This window comes from Opisthorchis viverrini (assembly GCF_000715545.1).
Source record: "Opisthorchis viverrini unplaced genomic scaffold opera_v5_383, whole genome shotgun sequence".
In the NCBI taxonomy this organism is placed as follows: Eukaryota; Metazoa; Platyhelminthes; class Trematoda; order Opisthorchiida; family Opisthorchiidae; genus Opisthorchis; species Opisthorchis viverrini.
In genome coordinates, this window is record NW_008752043.1 from 392,516 (window position 1) to 413,825 (window position 21,310).

Below are 21,310 nucleotides of genomic sequence, written 5' to 3' on the forward strand. Positions count from 1 at the left end.
CAGTGGAAAACCGTCCATAAGCCGAATGTATCTTTCTGATTGGTTTTACTATTCGTCATTTCTAAATTAGAGTTAGTATGGAGGTGATGTTCAAAAATAAGTGGCTGGGTCGCGAGGGAAATAAAACAAACTATATCGCGTACTAACAACTGCATCAACATTCTCCTGCATATCGAATAGTTCTATGAACACGCCCCATACAGCATTGGAAAGAGTCGAGGGGATTACGGTTCGGCTACTTGACGCTTCCAGCAAGAGATACTTGACAACCCTGAGACTACTGTGACCCAAAAATGACGGTCCCTAGCAGATAAAGTTATCAGATAATGCCTTATGATATATTGTGCCACCTTTATAATCCTATTCCATATCTTATAGCTGTATTAACCGAAAGATAGAGACCATACGGTGACATTTTTGTGTTTGTCCGAAATTGAGGAAAATTACTAACGCACAACGAGTGCACTGGGCAAAATGTGGGAGATTTTATTCGGCAGACGATATCTACAACCTTAGTCACAAAAAGTCAACACAAGTTTTCAGATTATCACAAATTCACACAGTTTACACTTCCAACGATCGCACCATTGATCGTTGAGGGTAGGTGACTAGAAATGTAAAATACAGTTTTGTATGGGTGGCCATTTTTCAGCAAAGTTCACTAGTGTTGGGAAGGTTATCTCTGATGACAGTGGAGCGGTAGCGTCCTTTTGATGACAACTTTGACAAACATTAAGGTTTTGAGATTCCAAGGAGCATTCGGCATCATGAGGTTTATTTTACAAAACGTCTGACATCATTGAATTCGACTGAATTCACATTCACAATTTCGTGCATACAACCTATAAACTAGCACATCGGTCCGCCGTTACTCGTGCAAACCATCTGTGATGGGAATATGAAAAACTATTAATGAATCAACCATCACCATATGCGCAGCGTGTACATAGGCTCTGCTTAATTCGTTCAAAATAAATTGACGTGAAATTTCCAAAAATCTTGGTGGTACTGTTCAGCAGTGATAGAAAATACACCGTGCGTGTTGAAAGACACAAAACAACACGAAAAAACGGGAATTGATTGCGAAATCAAGGCGGTAAAAAAGTAGGTGTCAGCGACTCAAAATCTTGGTCAACGCTGCTAGCCCTCCTCAAAATCAGGCATAATGAAAACTTTCTTCGTAAGGAAGGGCACCAATGTAGCCCGAAACATCAAGCAATGCAATTTGGTATACATATATGTCTTTCTTCATGATTCATCATGCAATTGGTTCCACAAATTATCTTTTTGTCTGTCTGTCGTTGCCATTTGTCATTTAAAGTGGCAATTTTTTAAGCTCTCCTAGCGCGACATAATCTCAATGATTATTTCAACCACATGCAACATGTCCTATTTCGTGAATTGTGCAACATATAGGTTCAGTTAGAACATAAGCCTGGCGGAAGTTGAGCTCCAACAAGGCTGAAACCGGTCATGTACTGTCGAAGGGTTATCCCAACCTTCTGTGACGTGTACGTCTTCAGGAGACTATACTGCGATGTTTCGAATGTTGTACCAACTGAAGCATGCGGTAGCCTTTTTGAAGCGAATTCAGTTGAAGAATATCATAGACGAGACATTTAGTTTGGATGCAGTTGAGTATCGCTTTAAAACCTAATGAGTTTTCAAGTGAGTGTGCTTCACTAACTGAGTCGAGTGTGTCCCCAAATTACATAGGCCACCAAAAGATTTTCTGCTTTAATTAGAACGGATTCATTTGCTTTTCCTTGTCACGTTCTACTAGGCACTGTCTGATACTAAAGTGTTGTTTCCGGCCAAAATTCTGTGGGTGATTGAAGCTTAAGACTATTTGTCCACAGTATTTCAATCACTGTGTTCTACTTCGCCGAGATGTGGGAGACAAACCATTGCCTGGGGGAAGTTATATCAGAGCTTGTACGATTACTGTGTACTACCTTCAGTCACTTAACATAGGTTCGTCTGTCTTGAGTGAGTAGATTTTGACCCATTTTTGTTTTGTTCAGCAAGCAAAGTTAGGTGAATGACAAATCTGTCAGCCCTCGTGTAATCATTGTTTTCTGGAGCACTGAGTGGATAAAGAGGCAGTGTTCCCAGCTCGACCAAGCTAAACTTTGAGGAGATATTGGGCATTTTTCCATCGCAAGCTTTCCAGCCTCTAGATTTAGCGGAAAACATAAAGTGGTTATTCAGTCCGAATGACAACTACTTGCCCAAACTACTCCTGGAATATTCCCACTGCATTAATTTGTTTCCACTAATATCTGTGTAGCTTTGTGATGACCGAAATAAGAGTTTTCGTATTCTTGTTCGATTCTGAATGAATTTTGTAAACTCTTGGAGTTATATACTCCCTCGCCGTTCACAAAAATATTTCTAAAGAAGGAATTTGCTCTTTTCTGTGAATGAAACAGAAACGGCGCGATCATAAAAAAGTTAGAGGCTTTAGATAAACATCTAATGAAAAATTCTGTCTGTCGGTAAGAGGATGCAAGTTAACACCAAATTGCATAATGATCTAGTTTGAACCAAAACGTCAAACAGCCTTCAAATAAATCCCTTATGTTATAGTGCTTCGGGGCATCGACCGGTGCATTCGGATAGCCTGCAAATATTTCCTCCATACAGGCACTAGCAAGGTTAACTGAGGAGTAGAAACCACAAAAATGCATTTAGTAGGTATTCTGTGCGACGTCGTTTAGTTTGTCGTATACATCCTTTTAAACGCTTGCTTGAACGTCTTCCCTGCTTTAGTACACCTGCTTATGGCGGGCTAACTGCGAACGGCTGAAAGCTTGAAATATGGTGAGGGTAGGGGAACAAATCTACGAAACAATCATCATCATCATCATCATCGACAGTATAACATCAGTGTTCAACACCGATGTTTCACTGCGGTAGGAACAAACCTGAGAACAGACCTGCTTTTCTCATGAAAGTGTTGCTCTTGCTTCCCACCCGGCTGGAGTCACGTGGAGTATAACAGTACAACAATTTATATTTGTGCGATCATGACTTCAAAAACAATTTGGTGGCTGCCCTTAAACGGAACTGCAGAAGCGCTAGTCATGCGTCATCTATGTATTCATTAAAGGCGTGAAGTCTGACTTGAAAAAGTTTTCAGGCAAAAGGTTGTTCAGTTCTATCAAGCAAAAAAAACAGGTCGTATCACAATTTTTTCTCAGGTGGTATACATCTCCGTTGTGACTCAACGATGTGTGGCAAGACTACATTTGCTTGCCAGAAGATTTCTCTAATTGTATTATAGGACAAAATACACATGAACATTGTGAAAATGAATATCATCCGGAAGCAAAAGCTGTTTCAGCAGTTTCCTTGATCACAAAAGACATTTTAACCTCGTGAGTGAATCACATGGAAGCAATGTGATTAAAAACTATCGAATACATCAATTGTTTAAGGCGGTAAAACGTGCAAGTTCCGGATTATTAGTCTGAGCTGGTTTGCTTAGCAAGTGATCAGCAGCAGCGGCTGTTGGCTAGGTAGCAAGAAGCGTAAAATCTATACTCATGTACTTGAGTTCGGTACGACAGCTGGTCACAAAATCCTACTCAAAATTTTCGTAAATCCCCTGATGAAAACGTTTATCATATCTGACCATATTGCTTTGCCTGTAACCGCGAATGACATAAGAAGACTAACCAAGCAAACTCCGGAACCAACGCTGGACAATATTCCCTTTTGGAGGTTAGGCACAAGTGGGGAACTACAAAACTGCATCTCAAATATATCTTGAAATAGGGCAGCAGAATGTAGGTCAGTAAGGTTCACTCACGTTGGATATCTTCTCTAAAATCAAACCTGTGTTGGCATGTGAAATGTATCTCCCCATAAAAGGCACGTTGATTACTGAAGTTATCCTCTCATTAATTTCATCACACCTCCGCTTTCTTTGGCATCCAAGCAAAGAGGCAGCAAAAAACGCAAGGAATGACTTTTTAAGGCCTTTGCAATCAAAGCGAAAACATAGATGTGGATCGAACGTTAAACCGGAGCTGTTTTTTGAGGTATGACCGACCTAATAGAATAGTCGTTTTCCTTCCTCCATGCGCCTTGGTTACACTTGGTGCGTGTAAAATTGACTGCTCTTATGGGACTGGAGAGAGTAAAGACCCATGCGGTTTTCGTCAGTTGACTTGAACCTAAACATGTTGTTTTAATGAAGTGCACCATTTGTCTTTGCGAATGGATTACTAAAATTTTTCTTTTTTATATTTAAGGACAGCGCACAGGTCATCTAGTGTCAAATTAAATATGAGTTCGTTTGGTGATCCGAAATTATAAGCTGCCGGTTGTGACAATAAATACTTCATATCCTATATAGTAAACATCAAAACGAAATAGGAACAAATAACTCCTTCTTAGGGGCCATTTTACCTTCACGATCTGCCAGGTGACGAATGGTCACTTTTATACCCGGTTGGACGCGCAACAAATAAGAGAAAGCCATTTTATCGGTATCTGCTTTTGTTCTTTCATTTGACAGAGGAAATATCCAATAGGATGGCCTCGAACCCACTGTACCAACGAAACAATAGAATCGAGTTCACCATGTGCACCAGCCTGCTTCCGTTATTCGTCTCCATTCTGATTGGCTACATCCTCGGCCTGGCTCTCGGTTGGCAACTGGGCATTGCGGTTGCTGTGACAGCGCTGATCATATACATCATCACTGTTTGTGAGTTTATTAATGACTGTACTGATATCGTCATTTCTTAGACCCACTCTTCTGTCTCAAAGATGAATGTTTTTTTGAAGTTGATCTGTAATACCCCGTCTTGCCTATTAGCAATAGACACCTGAGCATAGGAAATATCCTGGTGTATATTATACTGGCATCTGTATATATTGGGCGAGCAGTACAACACTCAGAGGAGATAAAGAGAAACGGCAAAACAGGGCAAAATGCGCTTATCTTTGTCTGTGAAGCCATGACTAAATAGCATTTGACTTGAATGCAACATGACATGTGGATGGACGATGAACAGGCAGTAAACTGCGTGTGCTATTAGCATGAGAGATATGCCGTCGGGCAGTGACGCGTATTGCGTCAAGCGGGGTGGTCCATGTCTTCTTCAAGCTCTTCATCTGAATGCACAAGCCCACTTTGTGGAAGCAGACCGCCCAGTGTTCATCTGCGTACAGCATTCGGATTATCGTTTTTTCTGACAATAGTGGGCCAGTTTATGATAGGCGACCGTAACTACCGTCCCAGAATCTATTCCACCTTCTGTCTCCAGTAGATATGCTGTAGCGGAACAGATACAGTCATCTGATCAACCAAGAAGGCATGTACACAGATGCCCACCATGATAAATTTATCGCTCTTTTGCAAATGAGAGCTCCCCCACGAGAACAAATGAGCTAAGAAGCACTTGGGGTTTGCTTTCAGGTTATAGGTTATATATTTGGCTCAGGTTCTAGCAACTAATCAAGATGATGCACAATGCGACAGCCAGAAATTTGTGCCCTGTGTTCCTGCTCTAACAGCTCACTTAACAGCTCACTAATTAATGGTAGGCGGAGATATAATGGCTTAAGCGATACATCCACATTCAAAGGCTCTGGTGTGGTCTTCATTGTATTTCGTCACGAAGATCAGGTCTGAATCGTCGTCAAATCGTAAAGTGTTTGGTTTGATCTCAGATTTACTGGATAGGGTGTGTCCTTCCATAAACGCAATGCTGCGTGCTCTTCTCAACAACGAGTAAAATAAGTGCACCAGCCAAGCTTCCATCGTCCTATCGTGAGAATGATATTTTCTTACATATACAGAGGAGTGTATAGCTGTTATTTTACGGGGAAACATAGAAGCTAATCACCATTAGACTAATAAGACCCCGTCGCTTGAGGACAAACAATATGGTTTTTTGCCTGATGATACAATTATGAGGATGCGTTTCCTAATGCGACCTGGAAAGTATGATACATTTTCGGGTGTGATTCGTATGGGACATCCTTGATGAATGTACACCCTGCGATAAAATTACGGGGTCACCTACATTTACTGTCGAAACTACAGTTTCCGTGGAATTAAATGATTTTTGGTCATCACGTAACTAGTCCAGTCGTAATTAACTACCTCAGCTTGTGAGAAACATTCGGTACCGAATCACAAAATGTGAAAGCGGACACGAAAGGATTATTGAACCATCAAACAGCAGCAGAGGTTTTCATGACACTACAAAAAATTTCCAGAATAAATTTACAACTCACCTCGTTATACTGTTTCTTAAATGTATGGATGATAATTTGGTGGACACCTTTTTAGTTTCATCTCAAGGCGCCTTCCTAGTTAGCTTTGAGTTCTGCAACTGACTACATTGGCCCTGTTAGTAGAGAACAACTGTTAAGAGTAGGACTGAAAGTTGTCCACTCTTCATAGGACCAAAAAGGAGGCAGCCCTCGATAAAGGAGTGAATGTGAACCACTGTGTTGTGGTGTTTAGGTGTCCAACCTTTCTGTTCATTGATGAAAGTGAGTGGCAATAGTAATCCAGTGCTCTGAGTCACGCTGACTACCAACAATTGCAATTTGGAGCATTGTGTGAATGAACACTGCATTCAACCGAAACCTGTATTTTCCGTACACATCTCATTTTTTCAGAAGTTCCGTACATTTGATGTTGTTCTGTGCGTGAAACTTTCACCGGTTCTAGACGACAGGATTTAGTCTGAGCTAAGTGAAACTGGACGTCCGACCATCTGAGACCCGTACAACACTTCGATTTATCTCATTTCAGAATAGACGTAACATTGAGCATTTTTGTGAACATGTCTGTGAGCCACAATGAGAGTGAGAAATCGTTCCTTATATATGACGCATTTTCAATAGAGCTGGAAGCCTTCTCAGCTTAGAAACTAAGCGAAATAACGATGATGAGCTCATATCAGACTGTGATGTATACACCAAGATATTTTAGAACCGCACTTTTTCATTACCTGACAAAAGAGTTTTAAGATTACCAGACAAGATAATATAGTAATTTATGCTAACGGGAGCTAGCTTTTGCCTGCTCCAGTGACGGCGTGGGACTTGTCGATCTGCAGTCACGAACACCACCCAATCGAGACCGTATGAACTGTATCAGCACGGCAATCGCATAAAGATGCAAAGAACTATAGATCTAAAACTGTGTTAGTGGCCGTCCGTAAGTGAGTCCTGATGTATTTGAAGCAGAAAGATAGAAAACGATTATCAAACTCTATTATGACGAGACAGGAGTGATCCTCTAATTTCATTGCGCCTACTGTTTCGCTTTTTCACACGTCAGGCTTTAAAACCAACACCTCTGCAAATTAGTTTCTAGTGGAACTTATCGCCCTGCACAATTCACTTAATTTTACTCACCTGCAGTATAGTAAAGACAGGTTCTTTCGTGGCATGTGTATACGTGTGTCTACTAACAACAGAGTTGAAAGACTGGATATGCAGGATAGCAGATGAGTAAACAATGCTTTCTATGACTGTTTACATTCTAGCTGCAAGCCAACATTCATTTTAGGTGTATGTATCATAAAAACTTTGACCTCGTTCAACAAAGATTGGCCCATTCAGCGATTAGCTTAAAACCGCGTATTCCTAGTGTTGAAAGAATTACAGCTTACATAGTTCCGATCCGTACTGGGACCACAATTCACCATCTACGCCATGAGCTGGAGTGTTATTTGTTGCCGACTTTGAGGAAAAGTATGAGGCCCACTAGTCCATGCATTTTTCAAGCCCTCGTGTAAACAAAGACCGATCAGGCAGACAGATGTCGATTGACGACAGTGGTACAAATGCACGGAGGCAGCATCAATTGGACCATTTGCGACAAATGTCGAAACCTCTCCACGTTTTACTGAAAGTGTGACACACCAGTAAAATACCAGTAAAATCGGTCAAGAAACAACAGGTCGGATTAAAAGTCGAAGTCAAGTACAGAGATCATTCCATCAATGACCAGAGGATGAGAGCAGAGGACGCCAAACGCAGAGGCCAGATGTCACAGGCCAGTCGGGACACAGGATGACATGCCAACCAATACAATCGTCCGACCGAACAGTCAAGTGTGATCGTGAATCAGCTCCGACCAGCCGCACGTATATTAACACAAACTCACTGCTACTCAACACAAAACACACAACCAGTAGCCCGTTGCTACGCGCCACTCCGCGCCCTAGCAACGCACCGCCAATATTCCTTCGATTGATGATGCAATGTTTGCAATCAAACCGCCCAGCTCGGTAAAAATATCAACGACTATCTACGCTAGCTGAGCTAACAAAATTCTCCTCAATAGCTAAGGTAAAATGGAGTGTAGATTCGCACCTTACTAAGGTGGTCTTTTGGTATGTAATTTTTGGACGCCGCGTCGTGATGTGGTAGATTTGTGATTAGTAGCCCATTGTAAGGTGACTTTTAACCTCCGCTGAATTTCGACAACTAGTACAGGCCCCGTAATACGAGCAATAACTTTTATCTTCGCCGGAGTGATCAGGATAAATTCGGTCCTCCCACTGCGAACAAGTTCGACCACACGTCTGGGAAGCATCTGGAGAGGTTAAGCTTTCTATATCACTCGAAGCCGGGCTGTCGACAAATACTTAAGAACAATAGCATACGTGGCACCGTCTGGTTATTAGCAGAACATCGTTCAAAGTTTTCAGTGTTCTAAACATAATTGAGCGGTAGTCATAAGGTAATTCGTAACCAAAAGTGAGAGGAACTTGAGAGCATCCACAGGCTTGCCACAAAATCCTCTGTTACTGGACTTTCACAACCGTTTCTTCTAATTTCACCTAGTCACAGACTGTCATCAGATATACCGTAAACGGACAAACGCAGCACTAAGGAAAGCTGACAACGTCGGTAAATAATGATTCACATTTCCGTGTGCCTTTCACAGGATGAAATATTTAAACTTTGTTCCCAATGTCTGTAATTAGTTACAATTCTATCATCAGAGCCTTTGGGTATGCATCCGAACAGTCGCATCTCACCACAAAACGTTGCTAAGATACCACGTAAACATGCGGCGCAATCATATGGCATCATTATCTTCAAAATTTATACCTCAAAACTTGCCCCCTGACACGGTTAAACATAAAAACCAATGCATCACAACAGTATTACGGTTTGTTGCACAATTAGTCTTGTATTTACTCAGCCAGCGGTAGAATAATATACACTTGAATTTTATTAGAGTTTTGTTAGCATTTTACTCGGTAGCTTTGGTGCATGTGAAATCCGGAAAACTGCATTGCTCATCCTCGCCTACCTGAACGGAGTCAGCCATATACCCTGTTTATCCCAGTCAACACTGTTAGCGATAAACAAGAATAAATAGTGAAGTTTTGACAGCTGATTACTTCTTGTGAAGTGTAGTTTTCGAATGATTACTGATCACTGGTTATTTCGAGGAATATAGAACCCACTGTCATCATTCGGATGAGCAAAAGTCGTTTGCAGATTTCCAATTCTTGAGCGTCCGCTCAAAGGTTGAACAACGGCCGTCCGCTGACCCATGGCTGGGATAGCTCGCCCAAATGAAACGGCGTGCGATGTCCGGTAAGTGACCGATATTTTACCTGGGAACCTGTAAACCCTTTTCCACGGGCACGCTCCAAAGCGCAACAGTGTCGCGTGAGAACCAGGGCCTAGAACAGCGCGTGGGGTTAATGACAGTGGCATCGTAAAAACTATGACATCACCGATTAGACTCACTGAAGTGCATTTCTCAAAATAGTTGCGTGTATGAGGTTGGTACGGTGATAACTTGATCGTAGTATTTTGTTCACACGACATTGCTCAACCACAGCGGAGACGCTTATGCACACAAGATTATTAGTGACAGTAAAGCACGCAAAGTCGAAAGACCAGAAATCTATGTTAGTCCCTCTTTACATAGCAAAGCAACCGAGAGCAGTCGAACTGTTTTTGAATCCGAAACTTTACTGAATTAATGGTTGCAACTAGGACCAAAGGCGGAATGCTATGAAAGTGTTTTACATGTCGCCGGAGTCTGTCTGTTATTGTGTGATACGCAGGCAATCCGTTCGGGTCAAATCAGAATCGCTCCCAAATTCTACAGCACACTGACAGGGTTTGTCATCAAATGTCAATGAAAACAGAGCTCTAGTATGTGTTTGGAGTCAACCAATCCTCAAGACTGTATCACAGAAATGAGTGGCGACCAATGGCACTACTAGAGCAGCACCCAGCTGTCAACTCTAGAGAAATGGGGAAAGAAGAAAAAATACTGGATTCTGGCTGGCTGGAGCAACCAGCGGGTAAGACGGGCCAGACTAGACGATCGGCTCAAAATCATGTGCACCGGAAAACAGGTTTGATGTGTCACCCAACCACTTGACGTAACTTTTGGATTGCAGCAAAGAGAGAATCGTTTTGTCAGCTGAGATAAACGATGCAGATGACAAGTAAACGGAACAGAAAGATTGAACAGGAACGGTCATCCATAAACTGAGGACGCTTCTTGGTTTAGTTTTGATGAACAAAACTCAGTTAAATGAGGCGACGGCCTTGAAATATGCATGCGGCAGCTGTTTCGTTTGTGCCACTGCATCGACCTTCATACTTGCTAAGGGATTCTGCTAATATGGAGGATTCGCACTACCAAAATTCGAATCACCAATACGACCTCATCCAAAGCGTTGCTACGGTGGAAACTTCATAAATCAAGAGAGCACTGCACTAACGACATTATGAAATCCCACCATACGTTCCAAATGCTACATGTTACCACAAAGAGCGATAAAAATTTCGGCACTATCCACATCGGAAGCTGAGTAGGGAACAAGTTCCAAGTACATCAGCTGATCAGCTAATCTAATTTCGCACGATAAGACGGTGCCGACACATGGGAATAACTTGGGGACGAAAGTACACAAATCCCTAACCTTATGACGCATGTCAATTATCTACTTTCTCCAGTATTGTGGTGGGAGTGGGCAAAAGGGCGGTAGGCAAACTGGCCGATCGATCTGCTGGAACTCTTGGCAATCCAACAATGATCGTAAATTTCCTTCTTTCAGGGACTTCCTCTGCGTACAGTGACAGCTTTGCACTCTGGTTCTGCCTAATATTGTTGATTTATCCCCATTAGGTTAGTGCATAGGACGGAGGAAGAAAAATGCTTAGCATCTGTTCCACTTTATGGCGGAATGGAATTTCCTAATTCTGTACCGCTGCACACTTAAGCATGGCGGAGTTGGACCAGCGCTAGGAAATCGACCTGTGTGAACATGGACTCGGTGTAATGATCACACCAATCTACCAAAAAACAACTCTCCTGCATAGCTTGTCCGAACTGACCAGATCTCAGTTCCCACACTTGTTGGCGAGTTTTGCCTACTATAAATGACCATGCTTTTAGAGAACTCCGGGCGTCTACCTATTTCGGGATTGGTGAATACTTTTCGACTATGTTGCAATTTCTAGGCCGTTGATGGTGAACGACCAAAACTCACCGACAAGGTTCTGCCAGGTTTACCTTGCTTGGACTTTCACAGGTCATGCGAGTGCTAAATGAAGCACCCAGCAGCTTACTCCCCTTACTAGTAACTAATCATATTTAAATTGCACTCACCGATTCGACAATACGTCTCTGGTTGGAGATATCAACTTCTAAGTAACTATTCCCTCTGAAGTTATGCACCTATCTGAAAACACCCATTAAAAACTTGATAAGAAATAAAACACTCACTAAAACATCAAAAAACACATCTAACTTATGCGAGCAACAGGAAGCAAAGTTGACATTGGAATGTAGAAGCGCTTCGATTAGTCTTGCAATTAGTGTTGAGTATCATTCCATCTGCGGCCTAAAGATGCTGTTGGGCGCAAGAGTTGCTTGTAGAATAGGATAAACACGGGTAGTTCAGTTCAACCTTTTTGAAACTTCATTTCAGCTTGGTCTTAGTTTTAGACTGAGCATGAACCATCAGTTTGTGGCTGTGCACAACCACCAACCCACCGCTACTCACTACTACGTTCCACAACACAATAGCGACTGAAGAAGGCACCTCGATTGGTGAAACGTTTGCAATCAAATTCCCTAGTTCAGCGAACAAGCCAACGACCACCGCAAACAGCTGCTGTCAAGAAACGTTCATCACGATACTTTGTGCTTTATGTGAGAGAACGCCATTATTTACCTGTCTACAGGAAATGCATTACCCTAAGTTTTGTACCTTAAATAATCATTAAAAGACATCCGGCAACTCCATACAGTTATTTCTAATTTCTTCGTATGAAAAATCTGGTGTCTGATGGGTTTTTCTTTATCCCGTAACCTTTTTTCTATATCAGGCATCATCGTTGTCGGAATCGGTGCTAAACGGTCGACAAAATCAGCGCGGTTTGCTGAAACAGTCTCCCGATATATGCGTGGTTGCAATCTGATTCTGAACATATTGTTTTATCGCGCACCTCCCAGTCCTTCAGTTGCTCAACCTGTCAGGTAAGCGAGATGGGGAGAGCTCACTCCTTTTTATCTCATCCTTTTCATCTCTCATCTTTTCACCTCTCACTCAGTGAAGTGAATGTGATTGTTAAAACAAGCAGTGGGGTTGAATTTTGTGTAACATTTCAATCATGAAGTTTCAAGTTGTTGGGTATTCGGTGTGTTACACCCTTCTCTCTATTTTCGACCTACGTAGTCATTATGTTTCATTAGCTCAGCAATGGTGTAAAACAACTGGTATGCACTTGAAGAATAGTTGCATAGTTGAACAAACAAAGACCTTGCTGTGAATCCCACTCGATCACTTCTATACCTAGATGATGTCACGTCAATTAACGTGTACTCCGCACCTGATCCATATAACATGTCAAAGCTGGTCTCGTGTGCGCTTCAGTCGATTGCTGTAACGCAGCTTGCTGCACACTAATACGGTACGTACCTTCAGTCAAGTGAGCTGGACATGTTATTTCGGGACGTCAAGTGGTGGTTCACCGAACATGTTAGGTCGCATTAGGTTTATAAGTCGTGTACAGTTCAGTAAGGTCAAATAATTGAAACTTTTCCACTTAAAGGCGTGTGGCGCTGGAACACGTAGTGGTATCTGTCAGATCCTCACTTGAGCAAAATGATCTTCGCCAAAACATGCTGTGGAAAAATGCGGTCAGGTTTGTTGGCTTACGTAGGTTTGTCGGTGGCACTATCGTTCATCTCCGGACCCCAATTTCATCAAGCCCAATGAGCGGGTGAATACTGTTTCTTTCTATTTTTCTATATTTTAGCACACGCATTCTGTCTTCATTATTGTTTCTTAGTAAATCAACTACTGCTCCAGGTGCACTGGATTACAAGTAAAATGTGACCCGCAAAATTGAATTTGAGTTTTTCTGTCCTATACTGTATGGAAAACCGTGCTGCAATAGCTATAATGTGTTTGGCGACAGAAAGAATTCAGTTTAAGGCTCCAGTTAGAAAAGCGAATGTACGAAGCCTCAAGATTTGCGTACACAATCCCCGTCAGAATGGCCTGTCGCGTAGATACGCTTTAGCTGTGTTAGTGATCACATAAGGAGAAAATCAATGACACAAGCTATCCCGTGCGTTCATCCAACTATCATCTAACATGACGTATGCATGAAAAGCGTGACATTAAACAGCAGATGTTAAACTAAACTCTCAAACGTCGTCGATAATGACCTACAAAACGTCGAATTACTGCTCATCAGAGTTAAACTCTATACGACAAGCAATAACTTCAGTGACCACAGTGACAAAAACACACGAATCGGGAAGCGCTACCAAAACACAATCATCTACATAAGGCAGCCCAAACTATTTTTATCGGTGCACTAACTACCCTGGAACTGTTGTTTTCATTCCGTTGCAGCCACAGTACACCTGTAATAGAGATATTGTATCTCATAGTTCATGATGTTTCGAACGCTCGAATGATCAGAGAGTCTGACACTGTTTAAATACCTTACTTGAGATGCATATTTTCTTGTGGGTGAAATATGTAACAGTTGGTGCAGTAGGCGGTAGAACCTTCTGTTTTTGGGTGATACTGATAGAACCAATCATTCCTACACATGCTCCAGTAAACTCTAGCAATGCCGAGTTCTACCTCCGAGTTTAAAAGGTACAATAAGTCCATTCGTTCGTGGAGAAGTACCTCTAATACTGAAGTTCCACCTCAATGGAGCTGCACACATTCCCAGTAAGTCAACGAAAATTGAGTGAACGTTTGCAGTATTTTTAGGCAGTGTTTGAGAACGGTCACTCTGGATGGATAGATTACTCACTTTCCTCCTATATCAAGCCATGGCTCAACCTAATGCTGACTTATTCGAGTATTTGGTCGAAGATTTATTTCACGAATCTAGTCATTTGCTAGATATATGAAAATAGAACAACCCATCAATATTCATTCCACCTGCAACTGGCAGCTTGGATATCGCGGTAATTCAGTCCTGTTTCTCCAACCAGTGATTGTGGTTTTGAGTGTGTCGGTATTTTTTTCATGCCCAACTAGTTCGATGAGATGTTTCTTTCTTACTATCGAGCTATAAAAGTGTATAAGGAGTCGTCCGTGGCTCCGATCCTAGATGTTGTGAGAGAGCGTTCTTTATGCCACCTGGGCAGTCAAGACTAAGGGCAGTGCGCGAAGTCCATTCATCTAGAGGGGTTTATGCTAGCGTAGAAGCGTAGAAGCAGAGTACAACCGGTTACTATTGAACTGAAAAGCTGTAGGTGAATTTAGCCAGATGCATATGGTTCTTTTATGTTTGGAATCGCACAGATACTTTGAAGGAATCAAATCTGAGAGCTTCCGGATATGGTTTTTTGTGGCTGACCGTTCCAATTTCCGGGCTGAGGAGCAAGGTTTCAAACTTGTCACCAACGCAGTTTAGATCGTACGTACGTAGTAGACGCAACGTTAATCAACTACCTGCTGATGATGTCACCTAGATCGTTAAGGAAATGTCTGAAACCAAAAGGCGCGGCTTACCGTGCAGAATAATCAGATCCACCACCATTTCCTTCATGGGATGAAGCATGTTTTTAACCAGAAGTCGAATGGTAAAACTTTTGGTTGTCAGGACCTGTATTCAAAGTTTATAACAACAGGTCTTGAAGGCACTGCTTGGAAGTCAACAAAAAATGATCAACTGATATATCTCAGGTAACCTCCAGTCTGAGAGGAGCAAAGGCAACGATGTTATCCAACTCGTTCATCTCAGAGTCTTGGATATAATTCACTGTTGTAAATTTCCACTAACCGATAAGATGTTTCAAACAACAAGCACTTTCTAACTGAAACTGACTTAGCTATCATCCCTTCGTTTCATCACAAATGAAGATCATTAGCTTCTGTCGACTCCATATGATAGGGAAGTTGCAGCTAGTAACTCCTTCATTTTCTTCAGTCCAAAACCATTATGGCTTTTTGAGCTCACTGACCATATATGGTAGTCGAACTGGAAAAAAACTGCTGCTGTCATACGTCTAAAACGCACTCAGTTGAATCTGAATTCATATTATCTCGTTGAATTGGTAAATGATTAGGAACACCCTCGTAAGTGTGAATAAATCCAGGACATATCAGCTTGCAACACCTTGCCACGTGTAAGTGGATAAATGAGATACTGCAGCGCATAGCACTCATCAAAATCTGGTTTTTGTTCCGTTCCACGAAACTGATCTAAAAAACGGGTAATCCTAATCTCATTCAGATTAGGATCCCATGGGACTGAATGTAAAAAGATCGGAATTTCCTTTCCCGAATACAACTGGATGGCTGCCTTAGGCGGAGAATGAAGAATTATCAATTTAAATAGCACGCAGACACTCACTCAAAAGCAACTTCCACCGGTCTCTAATTAAAATGGTTAGATCATATAATTAGAACTTACGGCTAGGTTACGATGATTTTTTCACTGCCGATTTCATTTTTTCGTCAATTTTTAGTCCATCACCACATGCCTTATTCCTCTGAATTCTGGCTTCGGTATATGGTGGTGTTGGAGTCACCGTGTTAAAAACTTGTTACGTTTCAAGCCAGTGATTTCTTTCTCTCCATTGTAACAAAGCAGAGAGAAGAAATATGTCGCGATACTCTAAAAATATCTCAACGGTCTTCAGTCGCTCATGCAAAACATGCAAAATCATTCAGAAAGACGTAGCGCCTGAACGACAGTTGTATAACGGACACTTATTGGCTCTGTACAGTCAGTCACATGACCTGTGTCATGTTAACCAAAGAAACTCTGAGTGAACAGCTTTTGCTAATGCAGGGCTAGTTGGTTAGCTATAACCCGTGCAGCTTCTGGACCTATCAGCATCTTAGGGTGCAATTTCCGCAATAAGAATTCAAAGTAAATTTTTGACCAGTGGCATCTGTTTGCGGCAAGTGAGTCGCTTGAAAGCGAAAAATTCACCTGTTCTGCCAGTCTGTGCTTCACTGAAAGTGCGCGTCACTTTGTGGATTACTTGGGAAACAGAGAGGGCGTGCGAAACATTTTCTCGTTTGTGAACTGGAAGTTCTTCGATGATGTGCACTGAACAAAACGCGATTTGGATCAGATTTCATTTTGCATTTGCGTTAAATAAGTACACTGTTACCCGTAGACTGTAAAAGAAGAATTATTCTCTCCTGATCTCTTTCCTTAACAGCGGTCAAAGCTGTTATGAACTGCTGTGACTATCACTGAAGCGGTCGAGGTAGCCGGTTGCCACCAAAACATGCCTTAGAAGCTCTATCTTGTGACTGTGTAAAAAAGGTCAGGGCAATACACAGCTGATTCAAAGCCGGAAGACTGCAAGTATTGACAGCATAAACTTTTAAAAAACACCGTAAATAAAGAGCTTAACTTCAAGCTTGCTGCTGCTTGCTTTCAGCAACGTGGTGTGAAGGCTAAATTCAGTCAACACTCCTGGACCTCAAGACAGTTAAAACTTTCACAATTTAGCTGTTTGTCTCGTGGACATACCCATATAGCTGGCTTAAGCTGTATAATTTAAATAATGTTGCTTAGGTAGCACCGGAATTGCTTGGAAAGAAATTTTGGAAATCTCCCAGTGACGCACAACATACTTTGACTGCCTACGTGTATTGCAGGTTTTGTATATGATGCACGTAGGTCGCACTCGTTTCTGCACCGTCCCCCATTTTTAACACCACTTTCTTCCACTTGGCCTCCAATAAGTAACTAACACTTGGCTGCAGCTTCGCTTTTATTACAACGAATCAATAATATATGGAGCACTGGCCAGCTAACGAACCACACAAGTACTTATGACCTGCGCTATCTGGAGGTATCTGAAGTTTTTATAGCCTGTCAGGTAAGTAGGTTCATCCATGAATGCTATCTATGGTTTATGCGGCAACTCAGGCAACGCTCTGTCACTTACTTACTTACTACTTATTTCGATCGAGGACTCGTCTTTTCGTAATTCCTGGCCAGGTGAAAGTACTTCGATAGGATGATGCAGACTTACCAGACACACGCTGTTGAAGCGGAACTAGACCGGATCTTAGTGACTGAAATTTCTCCCAAAACACACGCACACCCCCGTACGTCGATAGTATGAGTTCACACAAAGGTTGATTGAGTGAAAAAACAGATCCTTGTTTGAATCTGGTCGCATGGATTTTGAGGTTTCCAAATAAAAATTATGGTTCAGATAAGGCTGCATTAATATGACGGAACTGTAATGATTCCCATGTATTACAAACGCCCCTGAGTTAGATAGATGTGAAGTGTTTCAGTTGAGCAAGTTTCATACATTGTTGCACCTAATTTTTAGGTACCCACTCGAGCCAGCATAATGCGTAATATCTCGCTTGCATCGTACCCCACGGAAATACGCTTAACAATCAATAGCTGAAGCACATGGAGTTTGTTGTCACTAAATTGACAGGTGCTCAATGAGTGTAGATGGACTGAGAAGTGCAGTACATTAATTTCAAGGCTAGTGGACCAATACGCTCGTAGCTTAGAAGAATTATGACCAAAAGCCAGACTTAACAGGGGATACTCTAATAGGTTTACTCTAAAATTTTTAGGAAGAAAAATTCTGTTTTCAATCCCTACAAAGCACCTTCCCGGTCACAATTCTGCATTCTTGATCTGCGAGAAGTTCTCTGCATAAATTAAACCTCAAAGGCAAGTTGACAGTCCTTACCCACAAGTTAGCTAGTTATTCTCTGGTCGTCTGAAAACAGCCATGTGAGAGACTCACAAGCGAGAACTTGCTCGTCGTATGCTTGTCTTGTATGCTTGCACCCTAACTGACACACCAGCAAAGACAACTCGGGAGACTCACAAGCGAGAACTGCTCGTCGTATGCTTGTCTTGTTTGCTTGCACCGCAGCTGACCCTAACTGACACACCAGCAAAGACAACTGTTATGACGCCTTGAATCCCATGTTGCTGTGGCCCAAAGGCCCAAATGTAGTCATAGTTGCCGGATATCTGATTGAGCTTGTGGGCATGCTTAGCACAGCTGAGACTCATTTCGGTAGTCGACGTGGACTCATCTCTGTACCTACACACAGTGGCGGAAGAGTGCATCATTTGTGTGCCGTCTACCAAATATTAATTTCCGAAACGACTGAAGTCGTCTGAACGCATGGTGGTGCCACCCGTTTTTGAACACTTGTGAGAACTTAAGTCATGCGCTCTTCTGGGATCGCTTCTCTCCCTATTTTCTAGGGCCGCATAAGTGGTGGGCAAATTGCTCAGCAACTGAAAGGCCAATAGACCTAAACGTTAGACACATTTACCAGAGTCTTCTCTTGGTCTCTTCCACCTGGCCTACAATCGATTTCAGCTCTAAGTGGAACTAGGTAACTGCATTTTGCGCAGTTCGGGATTTTTGTCTATGAGACGGCGCTAGCGAATCCGCCCCAGCTCTGGATATCATACACCATAGTGACATTGACTGAATCTGGGAGAAATGTTCCTACCAGCCAGACGAAATATCAGGCGTCAAGTCACACTTAGCGTGCGCGCCGACCATGAAGCCTGGTAGACAGTGAAGGCTAAAGAAGTAAACTAGCACTAGAAAGATGGGAACGCTCGAAAATTATTCCAATCGTTCAGTGTAACCAGTCCCGGAAACCGCCTGTGAGCCTAATCATCAAGGAGCAAATTGGCGCGACCGTATTGAATAAAGGTGAATGCCACATTTGTTTGGCCAAGCACCTTGAGATACAAGTCACTTTCTTATCTGCTGCCAGTCTTTGGATATTGAGACTAAAGTAGAACCCCGGATGGTGAATTTATAATCCCTTACAAACTCAGAAGTTTATGACTCCATATGATCTCTCAGGCGAAACCGGTCTTCTGAGCCTGATGACCTTCCATCACATTCTTCGTGAATGAGGTCCTCAGTCAGTACTAGAGTGACCTAATCGACTACATCTTAGAAAAGACTCATCAAGAAGAAGAAGAAATCCAGTGATAGTGTCTACTTTTAAAAAAAGGTATCCATATTGAATGTGGATATTGAATGTGAATAATCACAGAGGGATCAGCTTACCTTCAGTGGTCACTTGTCCCTCGTCGCCTGATAGTGGTCCGTGGAATATTAACTCGATGACGGCAAGCGGGATCCCAGCCTGGTAATAGTTGCGTTGACCAAACCTTCACAATCCGTCAGATGCTAGAACAACAATTATACTGTTCTTGGATTTCCTAGGTGCTCTCGGCTTGGCTGACCGGTCCGTTCTCCCTGACACGCTTGCCAATCAAGGAATTATCCGGCAGTTTTTGAACATAATACTTTCTTTGTGTTCTCAAACTCCTGGACGTGCGAGAGTGTACAGAGAACTCTTTAAAAGCTTCCGTACACAAAGCGGCGTCCGTTCAAGGTGCCCACTGTCTTCATCCATATTAAATTTTGAAATCAAGCAGACAATGCAATGAACGCTCCATGGTCTTAAAACTCCTGGTGTCCAAATGGCTTTTGACGAAAACCCTGCCAATCTGAAATATGCAGGATGGGCTGAACGAATTCATCCTGTTCTTTGCGCCCGCAAAGTGTAAGATCATGCTTCTTGTAATCCAGGGAGGCACTGAAAGTTGTGCAGCGTTTTATGTATCTTGAACGTTGTATCAGTTTTGACTGAAGTGTGACAGATGAGGTCGATGGACGAATCTGCAAGGCTGAGGTCGGGTTTGCTGTGGGATCAAAGTGGTATATCCCTGAATCTAAAGGAACGTGTGTTTTGGGCTACAGTGAAACTGTTTTGCTGTATAGCTGTGATACTTGGTTTCTTCGAACAACGGAACGGAGAGTTCTGCAGGTCTTCGACACCAGTTTCCTCAGGGCCATAGCTCTTGATTCATTGTGTCCATAATGAAACACCTAGGAGGCGAGCGTTCGGTTGCGCAATGGGGACATTCTTCAAAGGATGTGTCCAGTGCCGGCGCCTGCGTCGGTTAGGCCACTGCTTGCACAAGGCGCTGTCCTCGGTACCCAGCCAGAGTGGTGGTGAGTTTTTGACCTGACAATGGGGTATAAAAGAGATTACGACAGGTGGCGATGCTGTTGGTGCCACTCCCTCTCCAGGATGGGGACTGCATGATCCCCACTGCGCCCGGTTGGAGACATTGCAAGATGTGGCTGATAATCGATGTCAATAGCATTCCTGTTGTAAATTCCTATCCAGATTGCCTGAATGAGTGTATGGAGATGTATGCACCTTGGAATAATTCTGACAGACAAGCACAAGGTCCACTCTCATTATTTTCTAAATAATAAGACTTTCAAAGAAATCATGGTTATATAGCATTGGGGCATCATTGTTGAACACTGATGCTATTTTATTCGTGTTGACACTGATCCAAATGCTTGGTTCGGCTGCAGCCAAATCAACCACAGTACGACTGCTAATTCCACTACCATGCTATAAAACTCTAGCTGTACGATTTGAGCCTGCGTTGATCATCTGATGCCATTCAATCGACCCAGTCGTTCACCGGCCTGTGTATCACCTTGCACTATCCACTTCCATGCGAATTGGGTTTCACTGGCAACCAGTCGTCCGTGTTTTGGCCACTTCTAAGTTAGTAACCAACGTTAGCTTTATATTTCAGTATTCATCTTCAGTTAGCATTAAATATATACTGTGCAGACGACGAGATCGCGAAAACTTCGGTGTCCACCAATCTTTGTCCGTGTTCAGCATGTGGGAATATTCAAGTAGTGAACACTTTCGCACTAGGACATACGGTAATTTCGGTAGGGTGGGTCACGCAACCTTATGTCCCATCCAGGGATATCTGGGTTAAAAGCTACGTA

General features: G+C 42.5%; 1 protein-coding gene across 1 annotated transcript in view; it reads left to right on the plus strand.

Annotated features, from left to right (window-relative positions):
• The window catches only part of T265_10595 (hypothetical protein), a gene marked incomplete at both ends in the record, with an annotated part of 107,976 nt that overhangs the window by 39,748 nt on the left and 46,918 nt on the right, over positions 1-21,310 (plus strand). The window contains 2 exons of the mRNA XM_009177014.1: positions 4,526-4,717; positions 12,352-12,502. Of these exons, the coding sequence (XP_009175278.1) occupies positions 4,526-4,717; positions 12,352-12,502 (343 nt within the window). The remainder of the gene's footprint in view (positions 1-4,525; positions 4,718-12,351; positions 12,503-21,310) is intronic.